The sequence below is a fragment of the Ovis canadensis genome, chromosome 26 (genome assembly GCF_042477335.2).
Source record: "Ovis canadensis isolate MfBH-ARS-UI-01 breed Bighorn chromosome 26, ARS-UI_OviCan_v2, whole genome shotgun sequence".
NCBI lineage: Eukaryota > Metazoa > Chordata > Mammalia > Artiodactyla > Bovidae > Ovis > Ovis canadensis.
Genome location: NC_091270.1, coordinates 31318933 through 31344844, shown reverse-complemented (window position 1 = coordinate 31344844; position 25912 = coordinate 31318933). Strand labels below are relative to the sequence as shown.

General features: G+C 39.1%; 1 protein-coding gene across 50 annotated transcripts in view; it reads left to right on the top strand.

Moving 5' to 3' along the window:
* The window catches only part of SORBS2 (sorbin and SH3 domain containing 2), a 211515-nt gene that overhangs the window by 121673 nt on the left and 63930 nt on the right, over nucleotides 1-25912 (top strand). For 25 of the 50 annotated variants that reach the window (XM_069573228.1, XM_069573250.1, XM_069573214.1 and 22 more), the window contains 6 exons: nucleotides 10177-10315; nucleotides 13592-13764; nucleotides 19432-19498; nucleotides 20403-20447; nucleotides 22970-23159; nucleotides 25299-25413. In XM_069573228.1, the coding sequence (XP_069429329.1) occupies nucleotides 10222-10315; nucleotides 13592-13764; nucleotides 19432-19498; nucleotides 20403-20447; nucleotides 22970-23159; nucleotides 25299-25413 (684 nt within the window). In that variant the 5' untranslated portion in view covers nucleotides 10177-10221. Of the gene's footprint in view, nucleotides 1-7129; nucleotides 7166-10176; nucleotides 10316-13591; nucleotides 13765-13907; nucleotides 14569-19431; nucleotides 19499-20402; nucleotides 20448-22969; nucleotides 23160-25298; nucleotides 25414-25912 lie in introns of those variants that run through there. The other 25 variants (XM_069573235.1, XM_069573229.1, XM_070289512.1 and 22 more) reach the window with 4 other exon arrangements.

The following is a 25912-nucleotide window of genomic DNA, read 5'->3' as shown; positions in this document are numbered from 1 at the left end:
CCAGAAAACACTTATACTTGAGTAAATAATTTGAAGAATGGTATCTACTGTAGCTGGACTATTAAAAGTCATCCAAGACATATCCTTGAAGCAAGGTATTTTTTGTCTTTATAGAAAGTCTTCAACAGACATCTGATTGACATCAACATCCTTCCCACACACACCCACCCACCCATAAAGCAGAAACCTTAAGCTTAGATGATTAAAAAGACAAGTGGGTGTTCCTACCAAAATACCTCCTTCATCAGTGCAAATTCTTTGAATTAGGGTAATATCTTCTGAGAGCCCCTATGAAATAATAATAAAAACAGTGAAAATGACAAGAGCAGCTAACAAATACCAAGAGTTCACTATATGCAGGTACTGTTTCAAACCACTCACATTTATTAACTACTTTCACAATCCCATAAAGTAGGGAGCAAAATCAAGCGGAGACACCACAGACAGGGATGGGCTAGTGTCAGAGAGCAGACTTATTTGTGTCCAAGAACCTGTCCCTGGGAGCAGATGTAGAAGTCAGAGCAGACACCACCACATTCACAACTCAGTTCACTCATCTGACATAGTCTGGCTTTTAAAACTTGTTTTATTATGCTTAGAAACTTAATTTGAGAACTTTCTTCCCTATGGTTTTGTCACCATCCAGGCTGGCCAGAGACAGTTGGTTTCATTATACAGTCCCCAGGGAATCAGCATGATCCACAAATCAGGATTTGAGATGCTGTCATTTTGATTCATTTAGGGCTTCCGAGGTGGCGCTACTGGTAAAGAACCTGCTTGCCAATGCAGGAGTCACAAGAGATGCCAGTTTGATCCCTGGGTCAGGAGGATCCCCTGGAGAAGGGCATGGCAACCCACTCCAGTCTTCTTGTCTGGAGAGTGTCACAAAGAGTTGGACGTAACTGAAGCAACTTAGCACACACTTAATTCATTCAACAAATATTTATTGGGTGTGTGTTATCTATTCTAGCCACAGAGTTGCATTTGAAACCATTGATGATTAAAGTCTTGTCGATGGCAGGGGGAACAAATATTAATAAAAACTTAGATAAGTAGATTGCATACATTAGAAGGAGGTTATGTCAATAAACTAAACAGCACTGGCCAGGAGTGAGGAGAGCAGAGTCCATGTTAAATAGGGTAGTCAAAGAGCCCTCATGAGCAGACAGAGTGGCTTTGAAGGGGGAAGAACTTTCCAGGCAGAGGGAATATTTAGTAGTGTAAAGGCGTTCAGGCTGTAGCATGCTGGGGCTGCTCAAAGACCATCAGGGAAGCCAGCGGGAAGGAAGGAATCAAGTGAGGCTCAGAGTAAGAGGAAGTCAAGACCGAGGTAACAGAGGCCAGATGGCAAAAGTTCTAAGAAGCCACTGTAAGGATTTCAACTTTTACTCTCAATGAAAATGGGAGTCAGTGGGGGAATTTAAGGCTACGACTGTCATTATTTGATCTACAGTCTAACAGAATCATTCCGGCAGCTCTGTGGAAAGCAAACTACAGGAAGGCAAGACGGAGAGTAGGCAAGCCAAGCAGGTGGCAATGGCAACAGCTTAAGTGAGAAATGGCGGTGGCTCTGAGCAGGGTGGAAGCAAGGGAGGTGGTGAGAAATCGGATTCTGAATGTATTTTGAAAATACAGTGCATAGGACTTCCTGACAGATTGCACGTGGGAGGTGAGGGAAAGGAAAGAGGCAAGGCTGCCTTCAAAGTTTTGCATCTTTGCAACAGGGAAATGATGGAGTTTGCCACCCATTGCCCCCTGAGACTGGATAACCATGGGTAGAGCAGGTTTGAGGAAAGATCAGAAGTTCCATCTGGGACCTGACAAGTTTGAGGTGGGTTTTAGACATCCATGTGCAGAGGTCCAGGATGCAACTGGATATAGGAGTCTAGAGATCCGGTGAAAGGCCCGGGTTGGAGATATAAGCCACTGGCTTATAGATGCTTTTGCAGCCATGAAACTGAATGAGATGACCAGAGCACGGCTGCAAAGAGAGGAGCAGGCCCAAGGACTGAGCCCAAGGGCCTCCCGACAGTAAGGAGGAACCAACTCAGGAGACTAAAGGCAGTGTCTACTCAGGAAGGAGGAAACCCAGAAAATGTGGCCTCCTGAAAACCAAGTGGGGAAAGTTCATTAAGAAGAGATGGTTAACTGCACAACTGATGCTGCTGGTATGTGTAAGATGAGACCTGCTAACCTGGCGCTGACTTAAAAGTGGGGAAGGGGGCTTTCCCAAGCTCTCTTGCGAGCTTGAGAGAGACCGGGAGGAGAAAAGTTGAAAAGTCAGCTCCTTAAGGAGTTATTAATGTTAGACCTTTCAGTGAATGATTATCTGTCCCTGAGCCTCATCTTACTTCATCTATAAAAACCTTACTTCATCTATAAAATGGGGATAATAATGTAGCATTCATCGCATACTATTGCTGGGAGGTTTCACTGCCTATAAGGAGCTGGGTACAGTGACTGCCATGATAATCCCTCAGTATGGAGTAACTGTGGTTATTTTTAAATATCCTTTTTCCTGTGCATCTGATTGGGAAAAGGAAATATATTATTCTCAACAATACATTTTCTGAATGGGTGGATTAAAGTTTGTTTTATAACACTTTGTCAAAAAGTGGTATAAAACTGTTGCAGTTCTGACTTGTTTTAATTGTGTAAGAATACTGAACTGAGATCCACCCACTTAACACATTTTAAAGTATACAATATAGTATCATTGACTACAGGCACGGTTTTGTACAACAGATCTCTAGACTGTAAGCGCGTCACCATCTCGCATAACTGAAACTCCTCCTGTGAACAGCAGCTCCCATTTCCCTGTCTCCCCCATTCCTGGCAACTACCGTTCTACTGTCTGCTTCTATGAGCCTGACTGTTTTAGATCCCTCATAAAAATGGAGCCATGCAATATTTCTCCTTCTGTGACTGGTTTATTTCATTTAGAATAATGCCTTTGGATATCATCTGTGTTATCTCATGGGACAGGATTTCCTTTTCTTCAGGCTGAATAATCTTCCCTTGCCTGTATATACTGCATTTTCTTTATTCATTCATCCACTGATGAGGATCTAGACACGTTTCCACATCTTGCCTATTGTGATATACTTGACGTCTCATTTGCCATGGAATGGCCTTTCACAGCAGTGACCTTTTGTTTTAAATACCCACATTCCATATTCTTGTAAGAAAGTCTCAGTAAATGCCAAGAGCTATCAGCTACATATCGTAAATCAGCCAAATATATTCTCTATTATAAAGAATCATCCTCCCAAGAAAATAGCAGTCCCAAGAAATAAAAATGCTCTGCTGCTGCTGCTGCTGCTGCTGCTAAGTCGCTTCAGTCGTGTCCGACTCTGTGCAACCCCATAGACGGCAGCCCACCAGCCTCCCCCATCCCTGGGATTCTCCAGGCAAGAGTACTGGAGTGGGTTGCCATTTCCTTCTCCAATGCATGAAAGTGAAAAGTGAAAGTGAAGTCGCTCAGTCGTGTCCAACTCTTAGCCACCCCATGGACTGCAGCCTACCAGACTCCTCCATCCATGGGATTTTCCAGGCAAGAGTACTGGAGTGGGGTGCCATTGCCTTCTCTGACAAAAATGCTATATTGAGAGTAAAAAGGAAACTTTAGTGCTCTAGAAGTTTCGTTTATATACTTCTCCTGTTTTTATTAAAGTCTGACCATTAGTGTAAGAAAAAAACTATAGCCTACCATTAGGAATTTTCATTCTCTCCACATTTGATAATATAACACGTTGCTTTATAAGCTGCATATGTTATAATTTACCTCCTACACATTTATGTATAGAGAGAACACAAAATGAGGTATGTTACCCTCTGTCACTATGTGAACAGATACCCTGTTGCTAAAAATGTTGCATTGTTCCCAATGTCAGATAAGTGCAAGTCTAAATTAGAAGCTTTGAAAGACAGCAAAATCTACACCTCATACATTTTCTCTGGCATTTTTTACCGCTGTGTCCTTTGCTTCAGGAGAATAAACTTTATGATATATATAATATATCACAAATCTATTATGAAATAAAGTTATCAATCATTTGCCAAAGCTTTATTTCACAGCTGCTGATGCACAAATGTTAAGGACTCAGAGGGGACTTTGTCTCAGTGTCATATAGAAGAGGGAGAGAACTCATCTCTGTGGCTCCATGGGGTCAAGACGTAGAATGTGAAGGAAGTCTGAGAACGGATAAATGCCAGCAAAGTGGGATACCAGAAAAGGTAGAGACTACGGATTATACTTTCTGGACCAATCCCATCAACGCCAGCCCCAGTCACTCATGTGTTCTATTAGGTCATGAAAAGACAGAGATACAAAACAATGACACTTTTCTCCAGTCATCTATCTGCCACCAACTCCGTAGGGGGAAAAAGTCTGCTCTTGTTTTAAACTAGTTTTTCCTACTTCAGAGTAGGAATGAGAAAATACTTCCCTCCCCTTTTCATACTTTCATCTTCCTCCTCTTACGTTCTCTTCAGGGAAACATTTGTATTGTGATTCTTTCTCCCTCTGTGTCTAAGAGGGTATGTCATTAACGCAGGCATCAGGGTTATGTTCAAGAAGCTCCAGCTAGTCTAAGAGAAAAGTTACAGCTTTATCCCAAGATATTTCAAAGTTTGTGGGTGGGTGCCCAATTGGCTGTTGAACTTTTCAGTTTTATCCCTGGAAATTTAACTGTGATATGAGTCAACAAGAGGCATTTTACTGTTATTTACACACACATACACGTGAAAATTGTAAGCATATCAGCTGCTTGAGAGAAATTCAGAAAGTGAGATAGCTCTGTTTTCTGTAGACACTCTCTTTAGAAAAACAATGAATAAGGACCTTTCCTAGATACAATGCTCTACAAACAAACTGATCATATTCCCCATAAGTATGGTGGTTTTAGAGATGATGTTCTTCAGCTTTTGACATGTTTCACATCCAAAGAAAATGGGCAAGCCAGTCCCAAGAGGGGTACAATCATTAAATTTTTCTTTTTATTTTAAGGGAAAAAAAAACTTGCTTTACGCAGATTACTCAAATCTTTTTGAATGATTTAATTAAAAATTTTTTATTTAGCATAAACAGAACTAAAGAAATTTACATTATATGAAAATGTCTTCAATGAAACTGCATTGTTATGAGGAATTTCATTGACATTATCCAGCCCAAGACTGTTCTATACTGAATTCCATTCAGACTTGTAGCAAAATTCTAACCTATTAGATTGTAATTATTATAGTTTCATAATGTTACAGTTTTACTTCCATTAAAATCTAAAGTTATGATTTAAAACTTACTAATAAAAAGGGTGCAGTCCTTCTAAAACATTTCAAATTCTGGGTTATTTTAAGGTTTCTATAAGTTAATTATAAAATCTTAAAACGATACAAGTATAAAAGTATCATTTAAAATGAGTGGGGTTTTTTTACTTTATAAATGTTTAATTTTATTTTGGCTTATAATTGATTAACAATGTTGTGTTAGTTTCAGGCGCATAGCAAAGCGATTCAGTTATGCACATACCTATCTATTCTTTTTCAAATTGAGATGGACATGTACACACTACTGTATTTAAAACGGATAACCAACAGACACCTACTGTATATACAGGGAACTCTGCTTAATACTATGTAACAACCTAAATGGGAAAAGAAGCTAAAGTGAGTGTCTTTAAACAACAACACAAGCTTACTAGATAAGAACAGAATAGAGAAATCTGACTTTTATTCAGGGCTGGAGTTTCTTAACCTGTTAAAGATATGCTTTTGAGTATTCATGAACTCCTAAAGTTGACATGAAATTTTATGAATTTGTGCATTTTTCCTGAGAAGGATCAATAGCTCTCAGATTTTCAAGGCATCTATGACCAAGAGATCATTTTATATAGTGGGTTTTTAAAAAATTCTTTAATTAAACATCTGAGGAAAAAATTAATTTTAACTTTTTATGAGATCAGCAGTCTACATGAGATCAACTGTTAGGAACATGACGACTGGCCAAGAACCACTTAAATCTTTACTAGGCAAGATTTTTAAGTTTATACAGTTCTGTTTACTGTATTCCCCATCCTTGTATTAATATAATACTTTGGCTATCTACATTACAACTGACACCATACCAAACACTCAAAAAGCCTCTATTCTGGAGGTGGGGGTTTCAGAGCGAGGAGTAAGAAAAAATATTTTGGTTCAGAGTTCCATTTACTCATGTTGAGTGAATACATTTATCATCATATTTGACCTGTGTGGTCAGATAACAGAAGGTTAGGACAAATAGTTATCTTTAATGAGCCATCCACTCTCTTCCTTTTACAGACCACCCTTCCCACCATGTTTAGCCTCTTGGGTTGTATAGCCTTGGAGGTATTAAACCTTCTCTTTTGTCTTCAGTTTCTTTCTCCTTTACCTAAGATTTAAAGCCAACAGTAGTTCTAACCAACTAGGATGTACTCTAACATCATCAATGGCTGGTTTTTGTTTTGTTGTTGATTTTTTTTTTCCCATTTTCACACAAAGATGCCACTATTTTCACTGCTAGGATACCTTAATGTTCAATTCCTTTAGCATCTTACAGTGAAATCAAAATAGAGATTCAATGAGTGGAAAGGAAACAAAATTCCCTTTCCACTTAGTTGTGTTTAGTTTGATCAGTCTCTATATCTGTAAATCAGCATAACACAAGGAAAACTCCTCCCCCATTTATAGTTGGGGGACACTTTCCAAGAAGGAGGCAGTAGGAGAAAATTGCTGTAAGATTTTCCTGGTGAAGGGAAACTAATTCTGCCAACTGATGGATAACCAGGTATTAACTTGCTGTCACCAGTACAAAAACTAAAACTTAGGAGAAAAAAATTCCATTATGCCAACACTCTTAAGCCCCTACCCCAAATGAAAGCTGTGTGAAAACTGGTCTTTCTTATTTCCAAAAAGCACTGGATTCATTTTCTGCATGTTTTCATGCTTTTCCTCTACTGTGTGGTTGGCACCTAATCCTTCTAAATATATTTCCTTAAAGTGCTTGCAAATAAATCTGTGCTTTGCCTTCTCTGTCACTTTGCAAAAAAAGAGATGTTTTTATTAATTGGATAATTTATCTCTCTTCTCATTATTTTTTCCTCAAACTCAGCTTGGAAACCAGAACTTAACTGCCAATGTGTTAGAGGTAAATGCTTCACAGACAAATCTGATCAGAAGCCTCTGTTCCATGCCCACCTTCTGGGGTACCTCATAACCCTTTTTCACAAGACGGTGGCTCCAGCCCAGCCTCACTTACCCTGCTACTACCTGCTGATTTGGGGTCTTCACACCTGCAAATACCCCCCAACCTTTTCATGCTGTTTTTATAACCCACATCTCCCAGGGGGAGCACTCCTCCTGCTCCTCCAGGGAGTCCTCCTCAGCCACCCCAGATGAACTGCAGATAGCTGACTCCGACACCGCTGACCATTCTGAATTACTTTCCCCAACCTTGGATCAGCAATCTGCCATGACAGATGGCATCACCTTAACCACCCTGCTATCATGCATGGAATTACTCCTTTCCTTTGCGCCACCATTTTTTAAAACGGATCTCCAAAAGCCAAAAGGACCAGTTTCTTGTCTGCCACCTGATTTTGCACCTGAGCATTTTTACTTGCATAGGTGTTGATTTCATCTAAACCAATCCTGTATCATCTATTAGGGAAAATTCCATTAGAGTCATCCTCATAAGCCTATTTTGGGCTGAAAAAGTCAGTTATATTCTCTTAATTCATTTTAGGGTCACTTATGTTAACAATGTGTTGCTCTAGTGAGTTGTACGGTGATGTGCCTTAATAAGAAGGTTTCTCAAAAATTTAGATATCCATATAATATTATGATTAGATTATAAAGTCTAAATCCTGGTAGATAATAATTTACTTCAGAGACTCATATGAATGTGCCCTGTGTGAGCAGTTCACATCTCCTTATTCATCACATACATGATCACTATATGATGTTAATTCTTGTTGCTCCTTCATTAGCAGCTACATCTTTTGAACCCATTTGTCCAACAGGAGTAAATAATGTAAATAATCTATACTGCAGGAATTTAGCCCTATGAATTTTTTGGAACCATTTTCCCAAGCCATTCCAGTATAGAAATTTATGAATATTTATTGTTTTATATAGAAATGATTTGTCTTCCATTTAGATTAAATATATTTTCCATACATATTTATGTCATTTACATATGTCTATTTGACAAGCAGCCCCTAATAAATGATTTATGAATGACTGAAGTGCTTCAAAATTTTATGGTGCAGATTTTCAATTATGTATACTGCATATATGCCTGGAAGGGATACATATATCCTCGTGGAGCTAGTTGTAACTGAACTTACCTTTTTTTTTTTTTTTGCAGTGCAATAATAAACGTTTATTGTTTTAGATTCTGAGTTTTAGGTGGCTTGTTAAGCAGCAATAGCTAACTGATAGAAAACCAACACTATATGAACTTACTTTAAATTGCATATACCTTCTCCATGAGATGGCTTTCCTAATAATCATTTCATGTAACAATAAAATATATTCTAAAGTTCTAATAGTAGTATTCAGTTAGTAAAATCCTAATTGATTTAACATGATGAAAGACTAAATCTATTTGCAGTGTTTATTTTTTTCTTAACCCATAGCCATTGTTATTGAAACCATCAATGTAGAAGGAAGGGCAGCTTTCCTAAGTTTAGTTACAAAACATGATAGTTTTTAATTCTCCGACCTTTAATGTTAATTCAAACACATTATAACAATGATATTGAAAATATATTTACAAAGACCAACCAAACTGGATTTGGGCCACAAGGCAAAAATATTCTTAAATAATTCATCAAAGGTATATAATCATTCTGAAGCATTTGGGGAGATCTGTGCATCACACTTATTTGAATGGCCATTGCTCTAAGTTAGAAGACCCTCAAGACAGAGTTGCTTATAATATGAGAGTAATTTCTGTAACAGCTCAGAGAAGTACTTCATCGTTAAGCACAATCATTGCAATGAAATGTTTACTGACTTTAGACAGATGTGGCACGGCTAGAAAGTAACAAGATTAGATTAATTCTACATGATTTGAAAACATCTGCTTTAAAGTGAGAAATCATGGAAATGTGAAATTAATCGACTACCTATGTTTCAGGCCTGTACAACAAAAGTTTAACTGTTTTAAAATAAGTAGATTAAGTTCACAAATTATGGTTCTTTATCTGTATGCATATGTGTGTTGTGCGTATACTATATTCAGCTGTATTTTAACTAAGTGCTCTTGCTAACGTCTTATCTTATTTGCATGCATTATATCATCTGCACAGTGCCCAGCGCTGCATTGTGGACAGACAGGCAAGCTTAATAGCAGTGAGTTCAACCTCTCTGAACTGAGCTGATTCAATTCAATTTTAATATGTATCTACTGAATATCTACTATGCTATTAGCACCAGGTTGCATGTTATACAGGGAAAAAAAATACCAATTGGGATATGAAAATACTCAGATAAAAAGCTATCAAAACAACAAATTAGTATTACTATAAAGGGCTAAAAAGTGAAATGAGAGCAGGAAGTAGCCAGAGATTTAACACATCTTTCTGATGCTTTGCGAGGTATTTGATTCTTCCAGAATAGATTGCTTCAGGACATATAAATCCAAACAATTATCCTCCTTCTGTTAGTCACCTTGCCCTGGAGACACTGATTCACAAGAGGATATACATCCATGATTAAACCTGAGACCCAATCCCTTTCTTCTTGTCAAAGAACATTCATTTCAAATCCCACACGCAGAGCAGTATGACAGTGTTCTGACTACTTAAGTCCTGAGCATAAGAACAGATTCACCCTCGTGTTTATTGTAACTGACTCCTGTGAGATTTCTGGACATCACTGTTGGCAGAGTGCTGTGCCCAGTGGTCAGCTGCTTGCATTCCCTCATCACCTCCTATGGTCTCTGACATAAAAAGAAAGTGATTTTCAAAGTAAAGGAAAATAGAAAAGACACTGAAAAGAACGTGCCATGCCCTTCTTGACATCAGTTTCAAAGTAAATAAACACTTGACAGCTGATTACCGTCATGTGAGTGGAAGTCTTTATTGCCATCTAAAGGAGTGTGGTGTATAGGGGAATGTGTGCTTTAACAGGATGTCTTTGCACTTTTCTCAGAGCCAGATAACAGTCAACGGAAACTCTGGAGGCACTGTGAGTCCAATGAGTTACTATCAAAGGCCGTTTTCCCCTTCTGCTTACTCGCTACCAGGCTCACTCAATTCAAGCTTGATCATGCAGCATGGCCGGTCACTTGGTAAGTCATCTGATAGTCATGATTTTCATGACAATTTCAATATAGCAGGTACAAACCACATGAGAAATATATAAAGCATCCAAATAATTTTTGGAAAAGGAAGAAGCAACATGCAACACTCCATTTTTTTAATGATCCTATCCTAGGAGAGGAATTAAAGGCAGAGGATTCAACACTGGAGAAAATAGACACCCAACTATTCCAAGACGATGACTGCATCTATGTCTGTGTGTGGAGAGGGCTATTAGATATTTGGGGTGATGGCATAGAAAGAAAGAGATGGCCATTTAGGGAGAAGTGAGTGCACATATACCAGGAGAACATTCCATGAGGGACAAATACCATGTGTTCGAGACAGCCCTTTCTTTCATGGAAAAGCTTTCATTATAGAACTGTTTAGCAATTAAAGCAGCCTAACAAGGGGACAGGCACCTCACAAAGTAGTAAACTGCTGTTGGAACCGAGACCAGAAGACCATCAGACAGGGTTGTGAGTTCCTTTAAATGATTCCAGAATTTTATAGGAAGTTATTTCTAAGTCTTTGGGGAATTAAGTCAAAGATAGAGCTCTCCTCCAGAAAGAGAAATGAACATTAGAACAGCCACATAAATTTTAAGACATAATTTCATGGGGCTAATGAACTCTTTAGAGCCTCCTGGAAAAGAAGCTATGCTATGTAATTCTAGAAACATTTTTATGCAGCAAACTACGTTAGGACAATTTAGAAGATAATGTAATAAGTATTTATTGGCTTTGAAAAGGGTAAAGAAAAAACCCCAAACATTGGGAAACTGACCAAATCAAATCATCATCTGAATTGAAGCTGAAAAAGGTTCCATAATTAGCAACCGGAAGGCCTACAGGACAGCCGGAAACAGGGAACCCAGCGGAGGGCCACATGACCTCAACCTACCTCTCAGAAAAGCAGGAGACCAGTCCTCTGGAAACCACCAAGCAGCAAAGAAAAAGGAACTAGACAGGGCTTTAACTCCCATGTCTTCATTGACACTAGACAGTATCTTCTCATCCCTGAAACTGTATTGAAAGAAAATAAGGGTATTAATTTACCCAGGAACACCAGCCTATGGATTATGCAACTCAAACTTCTGCGGCCAACAAAAGCTCTCTAATTATAAGACTTATATGGAGCCATGAGACTCATTAAGCAGAAGTCTAAATATACTTGCTCCTTCTCTAAGGCTGCTTCTGGGATCATCTGTGAATCTTATAATGATGTCCTTTTAGAGTATAAGAAAGTAGAACGTCTTTGTGCCAAAACACTGTAAGCACTCTGTGGTGTAGTATTATAATAGAAGTCTGACATATTTAGATTCTTTATGGAGCTATGCATGAGCATACCCACCCTTGCCATAATATTTTTCCAAATAATTATTATCAAAATTAGACTCTCCTCTTTGTCTCTCTTAATGAACACAGTTTTGTCCCTCCCACTCCAACAAATAAAATATATAAATACTTGAGAATGGACAGATTTTTATATTAGAACATATCAATGGGTCAATTTTACATATAAACTATACTACACAGAAAGAAATTCTGTAGATAAATATTGAACAAATTCTGCCTAGAGGAACTATTCTGCCCTAAAGGAATTTTATAGAATTGAGGACAAAAAGACTGAAAATGAGAGTTAGTGAACAATATAAAAGCATAATAAAATAAAAGGCTAACATATTATGTAAGCTATTAGTTCACAGAATCCTAGGAATCACATATTAAGACAGAGTTAACACCGTTTACACTGGGACTTTGCACATACTCAGTGCTCAAAAAATATTTGATAGAAATACTAGCATCGTGGTGTCCACTCGAATCCTTGCCATAATTAAATGGAAAATCAGAGGCAAATATGACTTTGCATCTTAATTTGGAGTTGCTTGGGAAAGATATTACTTTTATATACAATAGCGCATAAAGCAGTTTTATTCTTAGCCTTATTTGTCCTTCATCCTGAATTGAAATGGACTGAAAAAGCCTTTCTGTTGCAGACTAAAACATAATCAGAGTATAGAAGTTATAAATGTTACAACGGATTTTAGTTTGAAGAGGACTTATCTTTATTTATCCTTATAATGATGAGTCAAATTTTTTAAATATCTTATGAAGTTCTGCTACAAAACACAGTCAGATCTTTTTAGATTTTTTAAGATCTGCTATATCTGTATCTATACTTATACGTAATCAATGACTGATACCCTGACATAAAGACTTCCTTATCCATATAGAAAAAAAGACCCAAGTTACATGAGCAACAGACCTGGCAAACCATGGCTGAGAGTCATACTTGGTCAGCAAAACTTTGAAATTTACTGTAGAAAAACAGAAAGTCATATCATCAATTGTCCTAAATAAATGATAATAATGTAGAAATACCCGTATACTATAAGTGGAATATATAGTACACCTATGTCCTCTTTGTTTCTTACAAAAGTTAACAAAGATGGCTTGAAAATAAACATGTGATAAATCTTAGCCAAACTGTATGCTTATGGCAACTTTCACATCCCAGGGGTGGGAAGTCATGGTTTTTGCTTCTTTAAAGTAAAAACAAAGCTATTATGGCCATCATAGAGTCTTAGATAAAAATAATACTAATAGCGTATGATCATTTCTTTACCCATATGCCTTAACATCCAAGTATATGTTTGGATGTGAAGATTTTCTGATGTGATTAGGAAGTCATCATCACTGGACCCACCAGGAAAATCTTAAAAGCACTTTCTTAACACAGTGGTGGCTACACGGCCACATGGTCTTTCAACAAATACTATTCTTCCCTTAACCCCTCACTGAATGATGAAGATCTTGTTTTCAGAGGTCCAAGCAGTATATACCTACATGTTAACAAAGAGTGGCTCAAATTTAAGATAAATGAGTTAAAAGAAATAGTGATGGAAATACACTCTATATTTATTTATAAATGTAGTATTACATGTGTGTTATTCACTCAGTCATGCCCGACTCTTTGCAAGCCCATGGACTGGGATTTTCCAGGCAAGAATAGTGTAGTGGGTTGCCATTCCCTTCTCCAGGGTATTTTCCCAACCCAGGGATCAAACCTGGGCCTCCTGCATTACAGGCAGATTCTTTACTGTCTGAGCCAGCAGGGAAGCCCATAGTATTACATATTTATGCATAATTAATCACATATAACTGTTATTACACATAATTATACTGTATTATAGTAGGCATGAATATGAGGCTTCATTAATCTGATACCCTGTGCATCAAATATATTTCACATCTTCTCTGCAGATTCCTCGGAGGCATACCCCCAGCATGCCCAGTCTCTGGATGGCAGCATGGGCAGCTCGATACCACTGTACAGGTCCTCTGAGGAGGAGAAGAGAGTGACAGTCATCAAGGCGCCCCACTACCCAGGGATCGGGCCAGTGGATGAATCCGGAATCCCCACGGCAATCAGAACGGTAGGAAATGCCAGCACCCGCTTTGCTCCGGGGCTGTGCAAATCTCCACAAAGGATGGATTGTCGATGGCTTTGTGCATTCCTACACTCTTATATAATGAGGATTGCCCTCTCTGCCATCTGAGTTCTCATGAATATTATGCTGTGTGTGGCAGAGAAAAGGAACTGTCCATTTAAGATAATGACCCAATCTGTTTATTTCAATTAAAAAAGCAGGAAAATTGTGATTCTGTGAGATGATAGAAGTAAGCTTTGTTTGCCTTCACCTTTTACCAAGGAGTGGTAACAGAGAGGGCAACAGAGAGAGAAGAGAGAAGGGAGAATTAAATGTGAATTCTTTGGCTGCACTGAATTCCCACGTGCACAGAGAATAAGCCAGTGATTTGTGTCTGGAGATGGATGTGCCTTACCGCCAGGAGATTGGGAGCCCTGGATTGGGAGTTGAGAAGCCTGATGATTGGAGGGAAGGGAGTTCATGTCAGAGAAAAGAAAAGCTGTCCGAGGAAAATACACAGCACATTTGAGTGTCCTCGGCTGTGCCTGCCGAGAGCTCTCTGGGGCGATCAGTGGAAGTGTTTGGGTTGGGTTTTGTTTTTTTTGTTTTTTTTTTTCCTCCAGTCTGTAAACTCTGCCAGACCATTGCTCAGAGTGTCAGGGCAGCCCCTTCTGGCAAAGTTCAGCAGCGTCAGAGTCCGAGCTCGGGCAGGCAGCTGCTTGCTGAGCCAGTCCACTTGGAGAGGAGGTTTGTGCTAGCCTGCGGGGAAGAAGACAGGGCGCCAGGATGAGAGCCGCAGCACCTCTGCAGGTGAAACTGGGGGGGGGCGGGGAGGGACCGCAGGGCCAACTGCATACACAGGGTCCGCATACCTGGCTGGGAGGTTGCGGAGGGCTACTGGTTTGGAATGCAAACCTGCAGGGCCAAAGATGAGAGTGCAGAGAGGAAAAGACGCGGCATTAGATCAGAAAAAGAGATCGGGGGCAATTGGAATCTGCTCAAAAAGAACGAGGGGGGGGGGTGGGATTCTTCTCTCCTTGAATTTGCATTTATTACATGGATCCCACGATCTGAGAGAAGAGTTAAAAACTGATTATTCCAAGCATCTGTATTAGAAAGGGAAGCCAGAAGGTAAGTCTGTAGAGTCATTGCTAGGGCTTTAGACTCATGAGATTCAGGGAATGTTGAACGTGGCTAATTATAAAGACCTAAAAACAATCTATGTTGGCACTAATGGTTGTTATATTTAAGTGACAGGAAAAGTTTGTGATCGGGACTAACATTTTTAATATTAACAGTGACTGCATGTTTCTGGTGGTGGCGCTTCCTTGTATGTTTCTTTTTTAAGATTTCTGACCCCAAATGCTTTAATTAGATTTTTTTTTTTCCCTAATGGAGTAGGGATACAGTGTCAGACAGGTACAGTGTCACTGGTTTTGTTAAATTGACCCTTGAAACATAACAGTTACACAAATTAGAGATTCCTGATTCTGCGTAGTTATAGACTCTCTTATTTTATCTGAGACCTCTAGGTGTGTTTTTAAGTCAGTACACTGCAAAGTTAGAACTGTTTTTATCCATTAGATATAATTTTCTTAAATAACAAGGCCTTGCTTTTCACATTTTAAAAGGAAAAAACTGAGATGTTAGAGATGGTTAATGAAAAATCCAAAAATATTAAAATTTTTATATTTTGTTTTATCTACTGCCAAATGAAAAGCATGTTTAGATGTGCATAAACAAATGCATATACTAGACATTCAATGCAAGCTTCCCTTCTATAAAACAGAAAATAAAATATAAGCAACTGAGAAGTTCCTTATAAGGAACCAGCATTTTTATGTACAGCCAGGCTCCTCTGTAGACATTTCAAGGTTTACAAAAAAGGTACAGGTCTGAAGACTCATTCACATTTCTTATTTGTCAGCCCCGCACAGCACATCCCCAAGTATAGCTGTGTTTATAAATGTGGAGTCAAGCCATCTCGGAGCCACAGCAGGCCAAGAATCTCCAAGGCTGTTTTCCATTCTCATCTGCATAGAAAGCAATGATTATCTGACTTACATTACTTCACATGGGCTTTCCATTCAGGGTGCACACCAAAAGCAGTGCTGTGTCAATGTACCATTTTATAGCCTCATGGTCTCAGTTAGACATTTTAGACTGTAGGCTCATTTTAGACATATTCTAGATGTTGTGGTGGTGGTGCTGCTGCTAAGTCGCTTCAGTCGTGTCCGACTCTGTGTGAGCCCACAGACGGCAGCCCACCAGGCTCCCCCGTCCCTGGGATTCTCCGGGCAAGGACACTGGAGGGGGTAGCCATTGCCTTCTCCGAGGTGTTGTGCTAGGTCTCTTTATATACATTGTTTCTCTCAATTTCCATAGACCAAGGACACAGAATTTTGTAAAGTCACCTAGAAGCTCTAGAAAGCCAAGAGGTAAACAAACGCACCTTTGAGCTATTTGCAGGAAGGGGAGCAGCTCCCCAGACTGCCCTCTCTCATGTGACCTGGGGCGTCTATGCCAGCCTTTTACTGCCATCCTTAACGACAACAACAAAACCCGCTGGGGTCCAGCTCCCACGAGACTGTGTAATTAAGGCCAACTAGTTAAGTGAAATACAAGATTCTTTTCTTCTACCTCAAATATAACACCGGTAGAGCCTTTTCAAAGCTGGAAAGGCAAAAACAGAACAGAACAATGAACACTGGTGGGCAGAAAATACGTGTCTTTCCCCTTTTTGGAAATCTCTGCCTGATAAATCAATGTAGAGTTCTGATGTTTTGTAAACTACAGGAATGTAAATTTTCAGGTTTATTCAGCCAAGTTAGAGAAAACAACCAAAGAGTGATTTACTAATAGCTATGGTCCATGCGAAACCATTTTGAAGAACACATAAGACAGTAAACTTTCTCAAATTCAAGTAGACTTCTGTTAACTTACTCTCACTATTTGCCATAACAACCTACATGAGGACATATATAAAAGGAACTTTAAATGGTTAGAGGACTTCTTTGAGAAAGAAATGGAGAGGTTAAGTGTTCCCATTTACCAGGTTCATAGTCCTCTTTGTCAACCAAGTTGGGCATTTCCTGGCATCTCGGTGCTCACCATATAAAGCTAGCAGATGGCACAACGAAGATCCTGCCTGATATGTGCCCTCCAGCAAGTGAAGGGAAAAAAAATCCCGTCTGTCAGGATACCTTGCCATATACAGTGATATAACTCACTTATTCAGCTTCCCCGTTGCCATCGGTGGTGTTCAGGTATGGCTGGGAAACATGTTTACACAGTGTTATGTCTTATTTTTTATTGCTAAAGACTACAAAGGAATCAAAGCTTAATTAAAAAAAAAAAGAAACCCATCTTTTATGAAACTAAATGTCCCTTAAAAATACAAGTTCAGCTACTTTGTTTGAACCAGCAAATAACAGCTAGACTTTGCTTTATCACTACCTCCCCCACCAGCTTCCACAATATGAGTATAAATCCACCCAATATTTCCCCTGTAGAAAGAGCCTAAAATGAATGAAGAAGCGATTTCCAACAAAGTCAGGTAGCCCTTGATGGTACTCTGTATTTGTCGGGATTATCAGAATCAGAGAGTCTTAGCAAAAGAAATTTAGATATATGACAAACTCTCAGTCTCCAGAAGAAAAACACAGTGACCACACTGGAGAGAAGAATCAGGATACAAAATGTACACCAAAGCTCAGTGTAACAAACACATGACTACTTTTATGGCTGTCCCAACAGAATATTTTATATGAAGAGAACTATCTAAAAAAATGGTATATTTAGTTACTATATACAGAACAGTCATGTTTCTTACCAGAATAACCCTGGAAAAGCTGAGGTGAACAGCTTGCCAAGCAAAATCTTGATTATGATTATAAGGCATATGTACCCATTTACAGGTATACTATTAGGCAGACTTCCATCCAAAAACCTGGGTCATTCATTTTTTTATTCTGTAAATATTTGAGGTTTTCTACTGATATGACTTATGGAACATTTCTTATATTCTAGCCACTGTTTTAGATCTTTTTGCATACACTATCTCTTTCATTTTCCATAACAATTCTATGATGTGGATATAATTATTTCATCTTAGAGAAAACTGAGGCTCTAAAAGGTTACCTCACTTGCCCAAATTCACATTGCTGGGAAATATTAAACAGTAATTAAAGGAACCAAGAATTGAATCTAGGTTGATCTGACATTAATCTCAGCTTTCCACTGTAGCCTACTGTTTATATTATGTCAAAAGCAGAGTGGATAAGAAGCTTCTGCTTTTAAGGAACTTACAGTTTAGCACAGCAAGTACTGCCAACATTTTATTATTATGTTAAAGGAGTTTTGAAGCAATAGCTAAATTTTTGGACTCGCTCCAGGACACTAAATTATTTACTATATTCAGTATTTTATTAACTTAGACTAGTAAATATCAAATTTTTATTTCTCTAATTCAAAGCCAATGATCAGAATACAGTTTGCATCCAAAATATTGCCTAGTTAATTTTTAAAATAATGTATTGAATAGTATACTAACAAGTTTTTATGGATAATGATAATTATCAGTGAAACAAAAAACTATAACTACGAACTATAATTACAAAACTATAGCTTTGATTCAACTTGTTGTTGTTCAGTCACTAAGTTGGGTCCAACTCTTTGTAACCCCATGAAATGCAGCACACCAGGCTTCCCTGTCCTTCACTGTCTCTCAGAATTTTCTCAGCTTAGCTAATTTTATATAAATAAGCTTGCAAAAATATCAACTACCCCGGGCTGGGCACAGCTGTGATCTGGAAAAAAAACCATAGCATATAATATTCCAGCTCATCCTAAATTCAAACAAGGGGTAATATGTTTACAAACTGTGGGTCAGTTCAGTTCAGTCACTCAGTCATGTCCAACTCTTTGCAACCCCATGAACCGCAGCATGCCAGGCCTCCCTGTCCATCACCAACTCCCGGAGTCCACCCAAACCCATGTCCATTGAGTCAGTGATGCCATCCAACCATCTCATCCTCTGTCGTCCCCTTCTTCTCCTACACTCAATATTTCCCAGCATCAGGGTCTTTTCCAGTGAGTCAGCTCTTTGCATCAGGTGGCCAAAGTATTGGAGTTTCAGCTTCAACATCAGTCCTTCCAATGAACACCCAGGACTGATCTCCTTTAGGATGGACTTGTTGGATCTCCTTGCAGTCCAAGGGACTCTCAAGAGTCTTCTCCAACACCACAGTTCAAAAGCATCAATTCTTTCGCACTCAGCTTTCTTTATAGTCCAACTCTCATATCCATACATGACCACTGGAAAAACCATAGCCTTGACTAGATGGACCTTTGTTGGCAAAGTAATGTCTCTGCTTTTTAATATGCTGTCTAGTGACATCAGGTTATTGACCAGAGATGTATTAGTACATCTTTTGTTACCCAAACAGTATTGACCTGAGTGTTTCAATATTTACTTACATAACAAATCACCAGCCACAGGTGTTGATTTCTAAAAAAATCCCCTGGTCAATAATGTGATATTGTCATCATGAAATAATAAAGAGAAAATTGTATTACAGAACAGACTCTGCTATGAAAAAAGATAAAATACAGAAAGCAGAACAACGTCTATTTGTGACCAGTTTTGTAACTTTTGGACATTTTCTTTTACAGACAGTTGACAGACCGAAGGACTGGTACAAGACCATGTTTAAGCAAATCCACATGGTACACAAGCCGGGTATGTAGCTCTGTTTTCTGATCAGGTCCTTGTGGGTGGAAGAATAAGTACTCTTCTGTGCAATTTTGTTTCACACAAAATGTCGAGACTCTAGCAAACTTCATGTCCCTCCCTTCTTTTCAACACTCCTCCTTACTCTTAGTATTAAATGTTAGTCACTCAGTCCTGTCCGATTCTTTGTGACCCCATTGACTGTAGCCTGCCATGTTCCTCTGTCTATGGAATTCTCCAGGCAAGAATACTGGAGTGGGTTACCATTTCCTTCTCCAGAGGATCTTCCTGGCCCAGGGATCAAACACAGGGTCTCCTGCATTGCAAGCAGATTCCTTACCATCTGAGCCACCAGGGAAGCCCTTATTCTTAGATCACCCCTCAATTCCCAGACACCTGTGCTTCTTCTTCACCCCTGAGCTGCCAGAAAGCCTCTTAGAAGATGACCCTTGAGGAGTACCAGAGGCTCTGGCCTTATCCGTTCATCCTTCCCTGTTCACAGTATAAACAAGCCTGGCTATTGTCTGCTTAAACAGACTCAGGATTCCTCTGTCCACACAGATCCACCCCGTGTCAAGAGAGTGGGCCATAGCTGGGTCTCACCAAGCTGATAAGAGATCTCTAAAGCACTTACCAAAGGAAATTCATGATCCAGAACAGGTGGAAAGAGGGGAAAGGGACTGACGTCCGTATGCTGTGAAGTGGGCAGCAGAGCAAAGCTGTTACAGCCCAGAGAAGTCAATTTGCAGAGGCCCAGCAAAACAAACCAAAATGTAATATTTGAAAATTTTTAAATGGTATTATGAACTAGGCAAACCATGTTAGCTTTCTAACAGATCTGTTGTTTCTGCCATCTCGATAGGATGTGGTGACCGAATCTGTATTACCATAATATTTATGTTTCGTTTTCTAGATGATGACACAGACATGTATAATACTCCTTATACATATAATGCAGGTAGGCTGGTTTCCTTGCTTGCCATGAATACACTGTGCCTTGCCATGCGTGGAAGAACTTCCCACTTTTTTTTTTTAACCACTCTGAGTGCACGATTTCAGTTTCTACAATTAGGAAGATGCTTTTGTGTGTGTGTGTGTCTCTTTCTTTTCTCAGCATGTGTAACAAAAAAAGGTGCATCTTTTCTCATGCAAATGAGAACGAATACTATTTTATCTGCTTCACCCCCACTGTTAGTTTATTCTCGGCTTCAGGAATGTTTAACCAAAATATGAAGGACAGCAGGGAAGAGCACACTGTAATGGGGGCACAAAGTAAGACAAAGGTCTCCTTTTATCAGTAAAGAATCATTACAATTGCGTTAAGATCTTTCGGAGTACACTTCACAGTAAAACAGTCAAGCAAAGTATTTTGTGACCCTGTCCATGCTTTTGCTCCAAATGCAACCATTCACAGAAAGCTTTTCAAAAATCCCAGTTTGCCAGACCACTTTTCTGACTGAGAGTTGCCAGTGGTCATGATGGAACGGCTTCAGCCCCGGGCGTTTCCACAGGTGTTTCTGTGAGCTGGTATCTTGGGAATGGTTGCAGGCTAGAATGAGGGGCCCCTAAAAAATGTTTCTGATTACAGCTGTCTTCTAAATATCACATTGGGGGATCCTGCACAGGGCCTCCGGTCACTTGCCAGTTCCGGGCTCAGGACTACAGCACTGTGTCTGTACTCCCTTCTTAGAGCAGGCTTGGAGGCCTATGTCCCCTTTGGCAGCTGCGGCCTCCTGTAAGGGTCCCCTGGGTCAGCCTGGCCCCTGAACTAGATGAGGTTGCCCTCTCCATGACACTTGAAGGCCAGCACTTTGGCCTTTTTAACTGTTGAGGACTTTGCTACTAGCGTCCAAGGACAAATAGAGAAAAAAAAAAAAAAAAAACAAGCAGAACAAGCTCAACAAGCTTCAAGAATCTGGCTTTCAGCCCTCACTCCTCTCGATGATAGCAGGCGGCCACCTAAGAGTCCCTCAACTTTTATATTCTGGTCACAGGTCCTCCCAACTCCCCTCTTGGGTTTAGCCTGTTAAAATGCAAAACGCAATTGAGAAAATTTCAAAGATCTTATTGACTTTATATGACAATTCATGAATCAGGTGGCATTCAATCCAGCAGACAGAAAGGACCTCCTAGGAGCTGAACTCAAGGAAAGAATTTAAATAGGCAGAGGGAAGCGGGAACAAGGAAGTCATACCAAGGAGAAAAGCCAGCACGTTGCCTCAAGGTCACTCTCCTTGACGGGAGGGTAGAGGTCTGTCAGGCAGAGTGTTTAACTCATGCTGACCAGGCAGTTTCTGACGGACTGGTTTAAGATTCTGTTTCTGGGAGAGTCAAAACTATAACTAAGTTTAAGTCTCGGTTTCATGATGTGGGGCTTAGCATGAGTGACTCCATTTTGGGTCTGTTGTTTTGTTCTTAAAAAGCACTACAGTTGAAGTCTAACTGTGGAACTGAGGCAAAACAAAGTGTAGAGACTGTATTTTATTTGTCATAGCCAATGTGCATGAGCTTCCAAGAGAAGGAGAGGGGTGAAATTAGTAATAGCTCAAAAGACTGAGGTGGCAGGAAATTCAGAATTTTTATAATTATTGTTCATACTGAGGTTTGTATCCATGCATAATTAACAAATCGAAGAGCAGTTACCTATCAACTCACAGAGCCCTTTAGAGAGCTTTACCATTTAATCAGTAGACAAAGCAACTCTAATCAGTCTCTTCCCCATTTACTAACCTTGCATGGTGCTGTTCTATGCATTGCACTTTGAGCCTCTTTTTTTCCTCTGCTATCTCCACAACCTCTTCCCCTACCCGCCCAAACGATCCTTCGGGGCTCACACTAGTGCCCTCGGTTTTTTATATCTTCTCCAACCTATCAACCATCTTCTAAAATCTTACTTCCCAATATAAGTTTCTGCATGTGGCCTTTATCATGTTACCAATTATTTTCAATCATAATTCTAATCATGTCTCTTTTCCAGAGATGTCCTATGAGCTTATTGAGGGTTTAAGTTTCCTTATGCCTTGCACAGCATGTAGATAACTTGCTCAATATTTTATATGATTGTAATTAACATGTCAATTACTATATACAAATCAAAGCTTCTAAAGTAACAGAAGATAATTGGAAACATGTTATTAGTTTACATTATCCAGGAGCAAATTTGCTAAGTATCTGTAAGTCTGTTTCTAGTACCAGTCTGAATTATTACTAATTCCATAATAATTGATGAAGATTCACTGTAACCAATGCTTGTGCCTACAGTACATTAATGAATTAACAATGATTAACAACATTAATCAATCAGGAGCATATCATTCAATGCATGCATTATGAATATGTTTACCGACTATAATCTTGGTAAAATCATAGGATATTTTGTAAATAAAAGAATTTTTATTTATTACAAATAGTGTAATGCACTTTAAAAACGTTACTTGTCTCTGTTCTTTTTTTGTTCTGCTGTGCTGTGCTTCCTGACAGGCCTATACAACTCGCCCTACAGTACTCAGTCACATCCTGCTGCCAAGACCCAGACCTACAGACCGCTCTCCAAGAGCCACTCCGACAACGGCACCAATGCGTTTAAGGATGCTTCGTCCCCCGTCCCTCCCCCGCCTGTTCCTCCTCCGGTTCCACCATTTCGAGCAAGAGATCGGTCTTCAACAGAAAAGTAAGGCTTTCCCCCTCAAAGTGCCCAACAGTAAGTTTAGGATAAAACTAATTCCACACACGGCATTCAGCAGAAGAATCGGTGCTTACCTTACGAGATAGTTTGTGCATAACCTTATACGTATCATCTTATCAACCAGTAAAGGTGCCATGCTGACCTCCTTTATCAAGAGTGCAGCAAACACTTTCATACTCTTGCCTCATAAAACCCTAGTCACCTTAGTCAGACTTGAAGTAACTGAGCGCCATCTCCACTCTTTGATCAATAAATGCATATGACAAACAGAAATAATGGACACCCACTCCCTTTGGCATAGCAGGTCAGAGACTATGCAGGTTAAATTTCAGGTTCCTCAGATTCAAACTGTTAGGACTATTACTGATTTAAAAATTCCCCTCTGATATCCAAAAGTACAGAAAAGGTTATTCATAAGTAAGGCATTAGTTAACAGGTGTCCACCTATGACTCATTTCACACACTAATTTTAATTTCCCCATTGAAATACATTTATAGAAAGTATTCAAACAAAAATAAAAAATTTATAAACATACTTTTATTGTGCCATTTTTATTAGGATGATGACTAATAGCCCTACTTATAGGTAACCTTCATTGAGACCTCCCTACGAACACTCATCTAAGTACTTTTCCTGTATAATATCACTTAATTCTGAACACAACCCAACGAGACATGCTCTATTTTAAAGCTATTTTAGAGAGGAAGAAAACTGTAGTTTCAAAAACCAAAGTAAGTTGCTCAACTCATGCAGCTAGTATGTCCAAGCCAGACTCACACTTGTCTCTGACTAAAGCCACAGCTCATTCCATACTAGCAATAATAAATAAAAATGTAAGGATTATTTAGTATTAATATGGTTATTAAGCATCCATCTATCTGACCCATCCCAGAAATTATATTCAACACCCTGCTGTACCATGAAGAGTAATTGACGATCAGATAGGTTATAAGACAGCACAAAGACAAGACATACATTATATGTGAAGAGATTCTATTTTAATGCCATATCCTCATGATTATTATATGTTTACAGGTATGATATCTTAAATTTGAGAAATAATAGTCTAGACACAAAACAGTATCCCTGCCATAAAGAACCAAGATTAACTCAGACTTAAATGTATTATTTGTCCTATACGTCTAGTAAAAATTAATCTTTCCTTAAGAAACATGAGAATCCCTTAACATTTTCTAGAATGCTTTCTTCTCTGCCGAATACTACTCATCAATTTACTAGAAAGCCAGGACCTGCTTTCCCCTAGCTCTCCTGTCTTGTAGAATATGAGTGTCTCCAACCTCTCAGTCAGAATTTCATCCTGTTCGATAGGCTAGAACTGCCCCCATCTATAGGCAAAAAATTCTTCTTCCTCAAAAGTGATCCTCCCAAAGGAAGCCTTTTTCAGCCTCAGCTACCTAGAAGAGTTTTACTTTTGAAGTCCCCCTTTGACTGCCTCTTGAAGGATGTTAGTTCAGGAAAAAGAGCTGACTCTAAGGTCTCCTATGCATAGGACAGATGCCAGGCTCTGGTTTCTCAAGGGTAAAACCGTGGAGGGGCTAGCCTGTCACACAACTTGCTCCTATGAACAGCAACCCAAGTGAAACTTTTGCACATTTTGCAAACTACGATGCCATTTGCAAGATAAACAAGATCAAACACGACGTGTACATTACTCCCTGTCACTTCAGATCAAGGACGCCAGGTCACAGAGTGATGGGATAAACTCACAGGACTTAATGGCGGGTAGCCACCACTTACTCTAAACACAAACATACACAGCTGCCATTTGTGATCCCAGAGTTCACTAGCACATCACTGACTGCATATCTATTGCACAGACCCCTCTTGTGACTTACTGAACCAGCAGGAGGCACATCCTTGTATGAAAAAAACAGGGAACATACAACATGAAAACAAAGAAATGGCTTTCTTTAAATCATTTTTGTAAAACAGAACATAAATGTGCTTTTTTTTTCAGGGTAACATTTTATCCTGAGACACTTTTAAACAGTCTATATCAGAATTAACTTTAAAAACAGATATTGTTTTCAAAACAGTGGTTTTATACAATGGCTTTAAGCTTAGAGAATGATTTTAATATGTAACTTGTTGTTGATTTCTAGGCATGACTGGGATCCTCCAGACAGAAAAGTAGACACAAGGAAATTTCGTTCTGAGCCGAGGAGTATTTTTGAATATGAACCTGGGAAGTCCTCCATTCTGCAGCATGAGAGACCAGTAAGCGCTTGTCATTAAACAGAATGCCAGTTCTCTAGGCTTCATGGGTTCCCAAATAAACCTGAACTTCATATTGTTTAGCAATTTTTATCACCAAGGTAATTTATTTAGTTGGCATTATTTAAAAAATCTTGTTTGTTGTACATTATGACTTGTGCATCTTATCTTAGAATCAAAGATGCACTCACTAATATACTGTCCCTACCCACCAAATATAGGACTCATTGGCATGGAACTATGACTATGCCTAATCATGATCCTGAATTTAATGTTTTTTTTTTTTTTTTTAAGTAAAAGAACACTCAAATGCTGCACTAAATTGCCCATCTACATTGCCAGTGAGAACAATCATTCTTGGACCTCTCTGATACAAAGCGATCAGGCAGTTCCATCCCTTCATTTCCATTATTGGTTTCTTAGTATTTCTTTGACTTCAAGGGAAATTTTCCAAATGCCCTTTTTTATAAAAGTTGTTTTAATGATTCTTATTAAATCTCTC